We start from the raw sequence: 16,355 nt of genomic DNA, 5'->3' as shown, positions 1-16,355 counted from the left end.
GGGTGTGAATTTTGACTGGGTTAAAAAAAAACATAGCTGGGTGCAGTGGCTCATGCCTATAATCCTAGCACTTTGGGAGGCCAAGGTGGGAGGATTGCTTGAGTCCAGGAGTTTGAGACCAGCCTGGGCAACATAGTGAAACCTTATTTTACAAAAAGTGTAAAAATTAGCCAGGTGTGGTGGTTTGCACCTGTAGTCCCAGCTACTCTGGAGACTGAGAGACTGGAGGATTGTTTGAGCCCAGAAGTTCAAGGTTGCAGTGAGCTATTGGCACTCCGGCCTAAGCAACAGAGTAAGACCCTTTCTTAAAACAAACAAAAAAAAAACTACAACGTAGATTTGGGGACTGCTACAAAAATTTGAATATGGAGTAATTGTATAATATTAGGGAATTTTTGTTAGCTTTAGTTGTGATAACAGTATTGTTACATAGCAGGGGTCAGCAACCTGTATACCCTGAGGGCCAAATGTCTATTTTTGTAAATAAAGTTGTATTGGAAAATGACCGTGCTCATTTGTTTACATAATATCTATGCCTGTTTCCATCCACAAATACATAGTTGAGTAGTTGCAGCTGTATGGACTGAAACTTTTAATATCTGCCTCTTTACTGAAAAAGTTTACTAACACTTTTTATGTAAGAATATGCCCTTAGTCTTAGGACATGCATGCTGAAATATTTAGACAGTCAAGTGTCAGGAGTTTTCAACATAACTTTCACATGGTTTTTAAAAAGACAAATAAAGCAAATATGGCAAATTGTTAACAGTTGCTGAATCTAGGTGTTGGGATTATAAATGTTTGTTTTACTCATTTTTCAGCATGTTTTAAATTTTCATAACAATATTTTAGAAATTAAAAGTATACCTTTAGGTTCTTGTCAAACCATAAGTTCCATGAGTCTAAATAATCACCATGTTTTTCTAGTTGTTGTTACTGAGCTCAGAGAGATTAAGTGACTTGTCTAAGATTACCCAGCTACTTCTTGAAATGCCCCTTCTTGCACAGAGTGTGTTTTCCCTCAAAATTCCCTCAGAGTTGTTGTGTTGTGGGTAAAATAGGATTTAGAGAGGCGAGCTTGGGAACCTAATCACCACCTTTGATACTGTTTTGTGAGAAAATGTCTTCTATGTTCCAAACCACCAACCTCTCAAGTAGAATCCTCTTTATAAAACTAAGAACATTTAGTATGAGAAGGGATGGTGTTGTCAAAAACAGAAAGCTAATTGTATCTGGGTGTGAATGGTTTGTGCCTCTTTTCAAAATGTAAGTATTTGTTTCATGGTGCATTATTAATGTTATGGATTGAATCTCTGGCTGTATAATTAGTCGCAATAAATCAGTAAAGAACGATAAGGAAAACTGGTTCCAGTTTTGCCACCAGCTAACGAAATGGCCTTTGAAAATGGCTTTTATTTCTCTGGGTTTGATTTATTTATCTTGTGAAATGAAGGGAGAGATGGAAATACTCTCGGCAGCTTCTACTAGAGTATTGTGATCTTCTAACTCTAAAATTATCACAAAAATGTCCACATAAAACTTTCACTTATCATGTTAGGGAGGGGAGCTGTAGTATAGGTTCTTTTGGTTACATTAGAAATCAACTTGGCCGGGTGTGGTGGCTCACATCTGTAATCCCAGCACTTTGGGAGGCCGAGGTGGGTGAATCACCTGAGGTCAAGAATTCAAGACCAGCCTGGCCAACGTGGTGAAACCCCATCTCTACTAAAAATACAAAAATTAGCTGGGTGTGGGGGCACGTGCCTGTAATCCCAGCTACTCGGGAAACTGAGGCAGGAAAATTGTTTGAACCCAAGAGGCAGAGGTTGCAGTGAGCCGAGATCAGGGTGTCATTGCACTCCAGCCTGGGCGACAAGAGCGAACTTCATCTCAAAAAAAAAAAAAAAGAAACCAACTTGAACTCACTTGACCTAAAAAGGGAAATTTTCAATAAAATACGGGGTTGCTGCAGAGTAGCCCAGGGAAGCCAAATTCTAGGGAGGGCTTAGTACTTGGAACTGAAGTGTCCTTGTCTTGTCCATACATTTTCCCTATATATAGATCTCATTGTTCCTTTATTATGAACTCTGATACTCTATCTCCAAGGCAGAAAATAAGTACCACACAGCTGCCAGGTGTTACCATTCCGGACATATGCAAGGATTAATTCACCATCTCTGAATCCCAATTCCAAATCAAAGAAAAAAATTGGACAGCTGGCATCAGGTATTCACTCCTCATCTCCTATAACCAGGAGAGTCACAAGGCTGAATCATGACTGCTGGCTGAAGCCTGCATCTTTGGGCAAACAGGGAACAAGGACATCATGGATAGTTAAGGCCAGCAGATACCTACTTATCCTCTAGGTCTCCATCCAAAATGGAGTAATGACACCTACTTTGGTGTTTTAAGATTTAAATGCAGTAACATATGTAAAGTGCATAGTCTGATGTTCCAGTCACAACAATGACATAAATAATGCAAAACCAGTGGATTACTCATGCTTAATTTATATTTTACTTTGAAATGTATTTCCTTTTTCTTAGTTATATATCTAAATAAGGTAACTTTTTTTATACATTTTCTTTTTATATGTATTTATTCTTTTTTTTTCTTTTTTTTTGAGATGGAGTTTCACTCTGTCACCTAGGCTGGAATGCAGTGGCTCTGTCTCAGCTCACTGCAACCTCTGCTTCCTGGGCTCAAGTAATTCTCCAGCCTCAGCCTCCCAAGTAGCTGAGACTACAGGAAAGAGCCACCAACTCCTGGCTAATTTTTTTATTTTTTGTAGAGACAGAATTTTGTCATGTTGCCCAGGCTGGTCCCGAACTGCTGAGCTCAAAGCAGTCTGACCCCCTCAGCCCACTGGTTCCTGGAGGAGGGCACGTCCGAGTTAAAGCCTCTTCCAGGAGCTTCATAAAAGCTGTTTTATATATAAATTGCAGCATCAAGCAAATGAGTATGTTCATAGTATTAGAAACTAAGACTTTCAGGAATAGATATGGCATACAGATATAAAGTCAAAAATTAAGAATTTCTAAATTTTGAAGTGATTTATATGGGTTTTATTTTAGATTATGGAAATGTGGAACTAGATAGAGGTGGTAGTTGCATAGCATTCTGAATATACTAAGCATGACTGAATTGTCCACTTTAAAGTTGTTTTATGTTAGATGAATTTTGCCTCAATAAATTAAAACCTATTTTTTTCCAAAGACATTGGAGTATGCCTTTGGTCATTACAAAACAGGTTGTATTAGACTATTCCTCCTGTGTTAACAATTATGAACCCTCGATAAAATATGAAAAAAAAATGTTTGAAGCCCTGGTAGAGCAACCAAAAGCAGGCAGAAACTACAGGGAAGTCAACCCTTAAAAGAAGGAAATCACACTGGGTGAGATCACATTTATATAGCCTTTCTTCCAACCACTTTCTAGTCATGTGGCATAGGCAGCTATATAGAACTCAAAGCAAAAAGCCACTCTGACTGACTTAAGGGGTCAGAGGTCAGAGAGATTAGAAAATAAGAAGGATATCTAAGAAAGGAGAGAACCCAGAAAGGGAACCCCAAAATCTACATGTAAACTTGCCTCAAATTCTTGGTTGACTCTGGAACCATCGATGTGTAGGAAAGATTCCAGGGAGCTCAACGGAGAAGTAACAGCCAGCTGAAAGCCGCAAGGCTGAGAAGAAATTTTGGCTGCTGGCCGCCAAGGAGAGACAGTTTGGAGTATGAGCCTCATCAAGTTAGAGAGGCTTGGTAAAGACCTTGAACCTTGCCACTAAAATCACAGAAAGACTACTCCTTAGGAATAGAGACTATATACCAGGAATTAGGAATTTACTGTAACTAAGACCTAAACCAAAAAACAGACTTAACCCTAAAAATCTATAAAAATCAAGCCTCTCTAAACAGCTATAAACTGTACATCAGCAGCCCCCAGCATTTTTGGCACCAGGGGCCAGTTTCATGGAAGACAATTTTTCCACAAGCAGGAGCTAGGGAATGGTTTCAGGATGATTCAAGCATATTACATTTATTGTGTACTTTATTTCTATTATTATTACTTTGTAATATATAATGAAGTAATTATGCAACTCATTGTAATGTAGAATCAGTGGGAGCCCTGAGATTGTTTTCCTGCAACTAGATATTCTCATCTGGGGATGATGGGAGACAGTGGCAGATCATCAGGCATTAGATTATCATAAGGAGCATGCAACCTAGATCTCTTGCATGTGCAGCTCACAATAGGCCTTGCCCTCTTATCAGAATCTAATACCACCACTGATCTGATAGCTAAGGCTATCAGATGTGAGCAATAAGGAGTAGCTGTAAATATAGATGAAACTTAGCTCACTGGCCTGTCATCCACCTCCTGCTGTGCAGCCCGGTTCCTAACAGGCCATGGAGCAGTACTGGTGTTTGACTCCGGGGGTTGAGGACCCCCACAGTACATAATCTTTGCAAGGATACATGATTATACTAAACTCTGTTCACCAAGATAAATTATACTCTGGGTCATAAAACAAATCTCAATAAATGCAAAGGGTTGAAATCCTACCAAGGATTGGAATCATATAGAGTATGGGGGTTTTGTTTTTGTTGTCTAAGAGAGACAAACTGTTTGCTTTGCTGCCCAGGCCGGTCTCAAATTCTTGGCCTCAAGTAATCCTCCCCCTTCCCAAAATGCTGGGCTTACATATGAGAGCCACTGTGCCCAGCCCCTACAGAGTATGTAAAATAGAAATCAGTAACAGATACCTGGAAAACCCATACATGTGTTTGAAAATTAAACAAGACTTGTTAGTAATCCTTAGATCAAAGAACTCACAAAGGAAATTAGAAAATATTTTAACTGAACAGTAATGAAAATACAATATATCAAAATTTGTAAGATGCCATTAAAGCACTGCTTAAAGGAAAATTCATAGGTTTGAATGCTTACTTTTTAAAAAGAAGTTTTAAAAATCAGTGATTTTAGTTTCCACCTTAATATCTACTCATTGAATACTGACAGTGAAAAAAATAATATTCACTCAGTTTTTTTAAAAAAGGTTAGCAGGTTAGGATTTAGAAGGAAACTTTCTCATTCTGATGAAGATCTACAAAAAACCTCAAGCTAGCATCATACTTAAATATTGAAGTCTTCCCCCTTAAGATTGGAAACAAGGCAAGGATATTCACACTCTGTTTATTCATTTAAGTAATAGATGTCCTAGCCAGGATAGTAAGTCAGGAAAATAAATAGAAGGCAAAAAGATTGCAAAGAAAGAAGTATAACATTCTTATTTGCAGATGGCATGATTATTTATATAGAAAATCCTGGCCTGGCACAGTGGCTCACACCTATAATCCCACCACTTTGTGAGGCTAAGGCAGGCAGATTGTTTAAGCTCAGGAGTTCGACACCAGCTTGGGCAACATGGCAAAACCCTGTCTCTACCAGAAAGTACAAAAATTAGCCAGGCGTGGTGTCTCACGCTTGTAGTTCCAGCTACTCAGGAGGCTGAGATGGGAGGGTCACTTGATCCCAAGAGGTAGAGGCTGCAGTGAGCCATGATAACACTACTGCACTCCAGCCTGGGTGACGAATCGAGACCCTGTCCCAGAAAAAAATAAAAATAAAGAAAGAATCCTGAAGTGTCTACAAAAAAACTGTTGTAACAAAGAAATTAATATTGTGGGTTCACAAAATACAGGTCGGTCAGTAATTGTATTTCTTTACTATAAGCAGTAAACAATAGGCAAATGAAATTTTTTAAAAATTTGAAATCTTTTCTGAATACACCAAGAAGCCTAAAAACCTTAGAAATAAACATTATAAAGAGGCACAACAGCTCTATACGAAAAAAACTACAAAAACGTTGCTGAAAGAAATTAAAGAAGATCAAAATAATGGAGGTATTTTCATCATTTGGAAGACTGTTCTTACAGAACTGATCTACAGGCTTAACACAGTCCCAGTCAGAAACCCAACAGGCATTTTTGTAGCAGTGGATCAGTTGCTTCTAAAATTTATGCAAACATGCAAACAACTCATATAACAGCCAAAAAATCTTTACAAATAACAAAATTGGGAGACTGACACTACCAGATTTCAACAGTAAAGAGAAAATAAAAATAGATATCTTGCTAATTGCAAAGGTAAAAACAGAGCTTTACAATGGAGAAACCAGGTAGTCATGATCTGTGATGGTTAATTTTGTGTGTCAACTTGGTGGTGCCACAGTGCCCAGATGTTTGGTCAAACATTATCCTGGACATTGCTATTAAGGTGTTTTTTGGATAAAATTAACATTTACATAAGTGGACTTCGAGTAAAGCTAATCATGCCCTCCAAAATGTGAGTGGGCTTTATCCAATCAGTTGAAAGCCTTACTAGAACAAAGACTGACCTCCTCTGAGCAAAAAGGAATTTTGCCAGCAGATTGTCTTTGGACTCAAACTATATTTCTTCCCTGGATCTCCAGACGTCCAGTCTACCCTGCGGATTTTAAATTTAACAAGCCTCTACAAGCATGTGAGCCAGTTGGTTAAAATAAATCTCAAGCTCACTCTCTCTGGCTCGCTCTCTCTGCCCTCTGACCCACTCTCCCCCATACACATAAACACACACACACACACACACACAAACACATACTCTATTGGTTCTGTTTCCCTGGAGAACTCTTACTAATACACCATTTTAACTAAGTAATCAAATTTAGCATCAAAAAGTATGAGACAAACTAACATTGCACAGCATAAATTATGAGGGATTCTTGCCAAATGTGTTAAACCTAATCCAATCAAGTATTTGTTTTATTTTATTTTTACTTTCTGAGGCCTGGCAGAACCAATCAAGTCTGACTTCTAGTTTTCTAAAAATATAGGAGTTAGAGAAAGAAATTAGACTACACTTCCATCAGACAAATTCAGAAAGTGAGAACTTTCTTTTTACTTATTTTTTAAAATTAAAAAAAGACAGGGCCTCATCACATTACCCATGCTGGTCTCAAATTCCTGGCCTCAATCAGTCCTCCTGCCTCTGCCTCCCAAAGTGCTGCCATTACAGGCATGACCCACCACACACCAGCCAGAATATGAGAACTTTCTATTAAACAGTTGGCCCGGCACCTTTTTAATAAAAGTATTGTATGTCAAAAGACTACAGAAACATAACTATGTGTGATGAATAGCTATTATAAAATTCTCAGTTTGAAAAAAATTATATGGAAGACACTTAAGAGACAAATAAATCAAATTACCCAATTTTAAAATGGGTAAGGGATCTGAATAGATATTTCTCCAAATATGATGTACAAATGATCAACAAGCACATGAAAAGATGTTCCACAGCATTAGCCTTCAGAGAAATGCAAATCAAAAGCACAAAGAAATGCCACTTCACACCCACTTGGATGACTGTAATCAAAAAGATAATAACAAGTGTTGCCGAGGATATGGAGAAATTGGAACCAACATACACTGCTTGTGGGAATGTAAATTAGTACAGCTTCTTTGGAATAGTTTGGCAGTTCCTCAGAAGTTAAACATAGAGTTACCATATGGCCCAGCAGTTCATCTCTTAGGTATATACCAAGAGAAATGAAAACATATGCTGGTGAAAAACTTGCACATGAATGTTCACAGCAGCATTATTCATAATAGCCGGAAAGTGGAAACAGCTTAGTGCCCATCAACCAATGAATGGGTAAACCAAATGTTACCATATTCATACAATGGAATATTATTCAGACATAAAAGCAATGAAGTAGTGACACATACTACAGTGCAGACAAACCTCGAAAACATTACTAAGTGAAGGAAACCAGACACAAAAGACCAGATAGTATATGATTCAATTTATATGAAATGTCTAGAACAGGTAGTTCTATAGAGGCAGAAAGCAGATTGATGGTCACCAGGAACTGGAGGAAGTGACCGATGTATATAGATTTTCTTTGTGGGGTGATGAAAATGTTCTGAAATTAGATAATGGTAATGGTTGCACGACTTTGCAAATAGACTAAAAACTACTGAATTATACATTTTAAAAAGGTAAATCTTTATAGTATGTGAATTATATCTCAATGAAGCTGCTAAATATAAAATAGTCAAAATGGCCTCAGTTTTCTAACTGGAGTCTCCTTGTGTGGCAATAGCTCTTACCCAGGACTTCAGTTGGTCGCATGAAAGGGGAGCATTCTAACTTGTTCATACCTCCAGTGGATTTTTAGACTTCTAAGGCAGATGCCTTCCCTAGTACATGTAAGAATCCAGTGACTAAGAATACACTAAATATAGATAATAATAAGCTGATATCTATTTTCCCCTGGAAAGAAGTGGTTCCCCTGCATCTGAGACTTCCTAGAACTGAAAGCATCAAAGAAAGAACTATCTGAACATTTCCACTGGCTGCTGCCATCCACTACATTTCAGTCGGGGGAGTGTATGCCGCCATAGATCGAATCCCATTTTAACAAACCTATGCCAGTGGAAATTTCAGTGTAACCAAATATTTTGAAAATCTCAATCATTTAAAGTAATAATATGTAATAAAATGCGAGTATAGTAAGAAATGGGATAGTCTCTTGGAATTGCTTATAATGGGACTGAATTTTAATCATCTTAGAGACAGAAAATGTAAAGGGTGATAGTTTGCAGTATAGTTAGAGATGAGAAACAATAAAATGATGGCAAGTACTAGATGAATAATTTTTAAAATGCTATAGTAATTCAAAATATGCTACTAGCGTCCATTTATAGAGCACTCACTTTGAGCTTGAAAACTTCCCAGGTACTATAGAGGGAATGCAAAACGTCACCTCTACCTAAAGTCCATTATTTAAAAGTTTGGTCAGTTATTCTAAAACTGCTTTCCATTTTTAACAAGTTTACATTCTTAAAAGCCAAAAGTAATGTTTGCTTTTCTTCTGTAATAGATGCTGTGCGAGAAGTAAGGAAATATTCCTCAGTTCATACCATTGAGAAGAGTTCCACCAGCAGACCTGATGCATATGAACACACACAGATGAAACTTTTTAGGTCTCAAAGAAATCTTTACATTTCTGGATTTTCCCTATTTTTTTGGCTGTAAGTAAAAAAAAAAAAAAAAAAAAAAGTAGGAGCACAATTTAAAAACATGATTTTGCTTCACTTTCTCATTTTGTCCACCTTTACTATAGATTTTTTTTTAAAGAGAGGCAACCTTTTGCTCTGTTGCCGAGGCTGCAGTGCAGTGGTGCCATCATAGCTCACTGTAACTTTAAACTCCTGGGTTCAAGCGATCCTCCCTCTTCAGCCTCTCAAGTTTCTAGGACTACAGGTGCACACCACCATGTAGGGCTAATTTTTAAATTTTTTGTAGAGATGGGGTCTCACTTTGTTGCCCAAACTGGTCTCCAACTCTTGGCCTCAAGTGGTCCTCCCACCTCAGCATCCCAAAGTACTGAGATTACAGGCACAAGTAACTGTACCCAGCCTACTGTAGATTTTTAAATAACATCTTTGTAAAAGAACTCAGATAAAATACCCAAATAACAAACAGTAGTTAACAGCTTGTAGGTTTACCAAGTCCATAAGGCCTTGAATGATCAGGCCCCCGTCTCTGTGGAGCCTTGTCTCATATGTGTCTCTGATGTGTACAATGCATTCCACCCTTACTGACCTTCACCATTTATTCATTCATTCAATCTTGCAACAAATATTGATTGAGTTCTATAGTGTATCTAACTCTTTCCTATTTTATGGTCTTTACACAAGCTATTCCTTTTGCCAGAACACTTTTCTTCCCTCATTTCCTGGCTGTTACTCATCCATTAGCCTCTTTCTCAAAGGAACCTTCTGTGGCCATCACTACCCTCAAAGTAGGTAGGTCTTCTCTTATAGGTGCTCAAAGAATATATATATATATATATACTTCATTTTCTATTGTCATTCATGGTTGTAATTAAATACTGTTTTAACTTTTGCTTCCCCAAATAGGAGCTAAACCCCTGAGGACATGGACTCTGCTGTTTTCCGCTGTGTCTGCGGTGCCTAGCAGAGTGTCTTGACACTTAGCAGTTCTTCAGTAATTAAATGTCTGCTGGGTGCATAATTGAAGATCGTAGTCACTACTTCTAACAATGGCAGTTACCCATAAGCAGATGTGAATGAGCAGTTCTTTAGCTTGGTTGACCTTACACACTGTTCCTTAAATAGCAGAATTTGAACTGGGCCAAAAAAAGAATTCTCTTACTGGCTCTGCCACACTGTCTGAAATTTTCCTGTTTCTGCTCCTCTAAGCTAAAGCCTTCTACAGGAAAACAATTAAGTACCACTGAACCTGTATTCCAAATGCTGGTTTTCTAACAAAGATTCCAAAGGAATGAAACATGGGCCTGCTTTTACTAAGAGAGTTGAATTAAAAAAAAAAAAAAATGTGTTCTGCCTAACCACCATCTACATCTACCAGACCTATACCTAACGGGGAGTCATTTAGCAATGACTGTTTTAAAATAAGTTTCTGATGATTGGTCTAGTAATACATTATTCTGGTTTTTTTTTCTTCTTAGAGTGTTGAGACGTCTGGTTACGCTTATTACTCAACTGGCAAAAGAACTGTCAAACAAAGGTGTACTTAAACCTCAAGCAGAAAATACTAACAAGGCTGCCAAAAAATTTTTGGAAGAAAATGAAAAACTAAAACAGGTATTTAGTTTTCTTTGTAAAAATTAAATGTTGTTGGTGTTCCCAAGGAGTAATATATTTTTTTTCAGCATCAAAAAGAGTATTTTTATAATTTATAAGCAGAAAATGACCATAATGAACAATATTTTATGTAATAATTGTTTCAAGAATAGTTTTACTATTCTTTTTTTTTTTTTTTTTTGAGACGGAGTTTCGCTCATTACCCAGGCTGGAGTGCAATGGCGCGATCTCGGCTCACCACAACCTCCGCCTCCTGGGTTCAGGCAATTCTCCTGCCTCAGCCTCCTGAGTAGCTGGGATTACAGGCACACACCACCGTGCCCAGCTAATTTTATGTATTTTTAGTAGAAACGGGGTTTCACCATGTTGACCAGGATGGTCTCGATCTCTTGACCTCGTGATCCACCCGCCTCGGCCTCCCAAAGTGCTGGGATTACAGGCGTGAGCCACCACGCCCGGCCTTACTATTCTTTAGACTTGCTTGTTCCCACTAATATTTTTACTGTTATTTAGATTTTCTTTTTCTCCATAGTGGATTAACACCATTGGACCTATTTTCTATGATTTATAGAGAAAATAGTATTCTAGGAATATGAATTTTAATTCCTTCATTACCCTTAGTTTACTTTATAATCTAAAGCAAGTCTTTATAACTCTGTTTCCATTTCTTTTTCAGTTAAAGTAATTTTTAAGCTTAGATTTTTTTTTCTTTTAAATGATTGGTTTATATAAAGCAGAGAAATGTCATTTACTAGATTGATAATTGCATATAATATTTAACATCTTTAATGTTATTCCTCTATTTTTTGTCCTTTGATCTCATTTCACGGTGGTAAAAACAAAAACACAGTCATCAAAGCTTTGATATGTGGTAGCTGAACTCAAAAGCACACAGCCTCGTATTTATAGAACAACTGATCATGTACATATCTTAATTTAAAATTATACACATCATTTTGGAGTAATGATTTGTAACCATCAGAACACTGCTTTTTTTCCACTTCAGTTGTTTTCCTCTTATTCTTTAGCACTAAAAAAATGGGAAGTATTATTTTTCTCAGTTAATACAGTTAAATTAGTCTTGCCCTTTAAAAAAAAAAAAAGAAAGCTCCTTCCTTAAAATACTTTTGCAACTTTTCTCTTGGAATTGTTTTCAGAGCCAGTTACCCATGCAAGGAAACTTATGTCATGATTACCAGTTCCTTGACCCTGCAAGATTTATTCTTTTTTGTGGTTTATTTTCGTCTCCTTTGGTTCTATGCTGTTCAGATTTGCTGCTTCCTGCATAGCTGTGACCCAATCAGTGGTTCTAGATTATCAGAGGAGGTACAGGTATGCTGCGTTAAAGCCAGTATACAGTGGGGAGAAAGTTTGTGAGCTGGACATCAAAGCAGCTGTCAGTGCCCAAAGTATAACTAATTGACCAATAAAGTGACCAATAAAGGCCACAAGTGAGAATACACAATATAACTTCTGTTTCAAGGAACTCATATTGGTTTTGAAAAATTAGCTAAGGAAAGATAAGCTTGTGAAAACACCTCCTTTGTTTTCCTTTCCTTCCTTTCTTTGTTTTCCTTCCTTTCTTTCCTTTCCTCTCCTTCCTTCCCTCCCTCCCTCCCCACACTGATCTCAAACTTTTGGCCTCAAGCAGTCTTCCCGCTTTGGCCTCCAAAAGTGCTGGGATTATAGGCATGTGTCACCACACCCAGCCATACCTCTTCATTCTCTATCAGAAACGTATTATCCAGTGGAAACTGGGATTACCCTGAGATTCAAGAGACTTAGGTACTAGTTCCAATGTGTGACCTAGCACAAATCACCTATATTATGGGCCTCAAAGTTCCTTAGCTATAAATAATAGTTATCACTGTGCCAGGTATTGCTTCAGATGCTTCACAGTAAGGTTTTTAACTGTTAATTTTCACAACAGCCCCATGAGTTTGGTATTGTGATTATCTGCATTTTATTTTATTTTATTTTATTTTATTTTATTTTATTTTATTTTATTTTTTGAGACGGAGTTTCGCTCTTGTTACCCAGGCTGGAGTGCAATGGCGCGATCTCGGCTCACCACAACCTCCGCCTCCTGGGTTCAGGCAATTCTCCTGCCTCAGCCTCCTGAGTAGCTGGGATTACAGGCACGCGCCACTATGCCCAGCTAATTTTTTGTATTTTTAGTAGAGACAGGGTTTCACCATGTTGACCAGGATGGTCTCGATCTCTTGACCTCGTGACCCACCCGCCTCAGCCTCCCAAAGTGCTGGGATTACAGACGTGAGCCACCGCGCCCGGCCCTGTCTGCATTTTATAGATGAGGAAACAGAAGCACAGAAAGATTAAGTGACTTGCACAAAATCATTCAGCTAATACATGACAGAACTAAAATTTGAACCCACACAGCCTGACTCTAGAATCCACATTCATAATTCCATTATTTCGTGCCCTCAACTCCTATGCTATCTAATAAAACAATTTCCACGTGATACCTATGACCCCTTTATAAAGTTCTGTTATGTAAAGTAATGAAATAATTATGAAAGACCAATTAACTTTTAATTTTACTACTTCAAGTAATAGAGCTTTACTTTTCCTTGGTTTTTTCTTCCAGCCACGTAACTTACCAAGGTGGGATAAGATAAGACAATGAACACTTGCATTGTTGTAGCTGGTAGTCATTAAATTTCAGATTTCAGCCTTCTTGGTTTTTCTCCAGCATCAAGTTATACGTCATAAATTCAGGCAAGTTTACAGGTGCAGTACTGAAAGCTTATTTACAAGACTAACACAAATCCAACTTTTCCAAGTCAATGGCATGAAAATTCAAGCAGTCAGTGAAAACATTCCTGCAACTCAATGATTCTCTTTTAATTTGGGTAATCACTGGAGATTTTATGAACTGAATTCAGTGAAGTGATAGCTGGAGTTGTTTTCAACTTGAAGTAGGCAACAAATTAAAAGAGATTTAGAGAATTTTTTTTCTTCTGCTCTTTAGAAAAAAGCAAAACCTTTTTTTTTAATTTGAGAAGATATAGAACTCCTTTAGTTTCAGAATGTACTTCAATCTTCCTATCTCCAAAAAATAGTCCTTGGGATTATATAATATATGCATTAGAGCTTTAATTCCTCCTTCTGAGCTGCCTAATCTCTCTTTATATAGCACAGTAGTACTGTATTCTACTACATTGAAGTTACTCGAAAGTAAAGATCATGTTTCTCTCGCATTTTTTTATCTCTTATAGCACCTTGCATTGTAAAATATTTGCATGTAGTCATTGCTCAGTAGAACTTTGTGAGTTTTGTTGACTATATTGGCTTACATTAGAAAATAAATCACCCTGCAGTAGAAATGCCTCTCTTATGTCAGTCTGTTTAAAATTCTCCTGAGTTCCTTTTTTACCTGATTATAAAACCTGTCATTATCAAGTTTTTGCCACTGGCCAGGTGCAAGGCTCGTGCCTGTAATCTCAGCACTTTTGGAGGCTGAGGCGGGAGGATTGCTTGAGACCAGGAATTCAAGACCAGCCTGGGTAATATAGCAAGATCCCTACATACATGCATACTCACACACACACACACACACACACACACACACACACACACACATTTTAATTATTCTGATGTGGTGACACATGCCTGTAGTCTCACCTACTCAGGAGGCTGAGATGGGAGGATCACTTAATGCCAGGGGGTCAAGGCTAAAGTGGCTATGGGTTGCACCACTGTACTCCAGCCTGGGTAGTTTAAATTCTTTATCACTTCTTTAAGTCAGCTTCTTAGTTCTGATGGTAATTATAGTTTCTGTTCACAATACAGATTAGGAAATTTTTACTCCATGATATTTTTATTTTCATCAGTTGTTTTACTATTTGGATCTTTACTTTTCTTGCCTAGAAAAGATAAGGTATAGACATTAACATTTTTAAAGCCAGAAGCAATTTTAAAATATAAAGAGTATTACAAAGGATTCACGGAATAAAAGTAATTTGGAAAGTGTTCAATGAAAATTATAATTTTCCAGCTATAGAAATGGCCTTGTCATTTCCCACTTACTCATCTCCACTCTGACATACTCTTCTCTTACAAATATGTCTGTATAAAAACGGGCTGAGTAGACAGCTCTACAATCAGAACATAATGGTTTTCTAATTAATGTCATCCTTAGAATTGTTTTTTTCCCTTAGATTTACATTTCTCAGTTAATTGATGAAGAAAGACATTATTTATCTAAATACTTTTGAAAACATAATTTTAGTCATAGCAACTAGAATTTCTTTTTATTTTCATTTTAGAGATTTTAGCCATAATAAAAAGAAATCTTTTTTGTGTGTTTGTCAGATACTAAGTTTCTATTAGCAAAAGTACATTGTAGAAAACTATAAAATTCTGAAAAGGACAAAGAATAAATTACAGGCCAGTAATTTTAGATAGGTCACTCAGCTCATTTTCTGTAAGAATGGCTATTGCAATCTAAGCTTATTTCTTCCTATATCTCTCTTTTGCAATAGATTTTGAAAAGCCATGGTAATAATGAAGAACGTGTTTTGGAAGCAGAAAATAAAAAACTAGTAGAAGACCAGGAGAAACTGAAAATTGAATTAAGGAAGACTTCAGATGGTAACTTTGTGTACATGTGAAAAAGTGAAAAGACTAGCATGATATTTTATGCTGTACACTTCACTGTTTTTCCTAAAACAAAACTAATGCCTAAATGTTCTTCTAAGATACAAAGAATGACCTATTTATAAATTCTTGTTCAAATATGAAGATAAAACATTGTGTCGGCCAAGAGAAACATGCTCTGTTATACAGAAAAACATGTAGGTGTTTCAGATCTGTGTTGTAAATACAGATGTTCTTACCTTAGCAAAAGAGCTGTGTTCCTAAAAAGTTGTTTATAAATGTGTTTTTATAAAATGAATCACATTTTTCCATCATCGTATATTCCTCCTTTCAGAGAAGCAATTGCAGGGGAACAGTTTTCCTACAAGAAAATATATTGTTTGCACTAATGTATTCTACCTGTTAGACATAAGGAAAGCGTTCCTCAAAAGAGACAGGTAGGCACAGAGTAGGCAATGGTATCTGGGATATCAGCGAAGAATTTCAGTGCCTCATTCCAACATAACGTTGCAGTGTTGGCTTGTAGTGGAGCATCCCAACTCCATTTCCCTGAAGGGAGCGATTTCTTCTACATTAAAAAAAAAAAAAGGTTTTGCTAATCAAAGAACAAATTATTGTTGCAGCTCCATAGCACAGAAAAGTAGATACCCCAATTCAGTGTCATTCAAAAAAACTCAGTGTTTAAGTTTGTGGCTCGACACTTTGCAGCATTTCTGCATACAACAGATTATTTGTTTATGTTGGCCAGACACTGAGAAACCTCACTGCCAGTCAGTGTTAAGGTAATGATCAATGCTGAGACGTTCTCCAGTTTCAAATCTCTCTCACTACTTTAAATTGGAGGTAAATTGGAGACTATTCTGTGTATCAAGGACCTACTTCATATCACGTATAAGTTTAAATCTTCTTCAAGTTTAGGTCTCAGTATAAAAGAAGTTTCCCTGTAATAGAACTTGCTATTGTTGAATATGTATGTTGTTTGGATAGGGTTTACTTCAATCAGGATATATTTGAATTTGAGATGGGAAGCATAAAGATAAAAGCTAACAGAACAAA

General features: G+C 37.1%; 1 protein-coding gene across 2 annotated transcripts in view; it reads left to right on the top strand.

Annotated features, from left to right (window-relative positions):
* Positions 1-16,355, top strand: part of LOC105719775 (B cell receptor associated protein 29) — a 37,360-nt gene that overhangs the window by 4,718 nt on the left and 16,287 nt on the right. For both annotated transcript variants that reach the window (XM_012455985.3, XM_012455975.3), the window contains exons 4-6: positions 8,930-9,080; positions 10,544-10,679; positions 15,185-15,293. In XM_012455985.3, the coding sequence (XP_012311408.1) occupies positions 8,930-9,080; positions 10,544-10,679; positions 15,185-15,293 (396 nt within the window). The remainder of the gene's footprint in view (positions 1-8,929; positions 9,081-10,543; positions 10,680-15,184; positions 15,294-16,355) is intronic.

The sequence above is a fragment of the Aotus nancymaae genome, unplaced genomic scaffold, assembly GCF_030222135.1.
Source record: "Aotus nancymaae isolate 86718 unplaced genomic scaffold, 86718_ANA_hifiasm-v0.15.2.pri h1tg000002l, whole genome shotgun sequence".
In the NCBI taxonomy this organism is placed as follows: domain Eukaryota; kingdom Metazoa; phylum Chordata; class Mammalia; order Primates; family Aotidae; genus Aotus; species Aotus nancymaae.
Note: the sequence above shows the minus strand (reverse complement) of the source record. Positions and strands in the feature narration are given on the sequence as shown.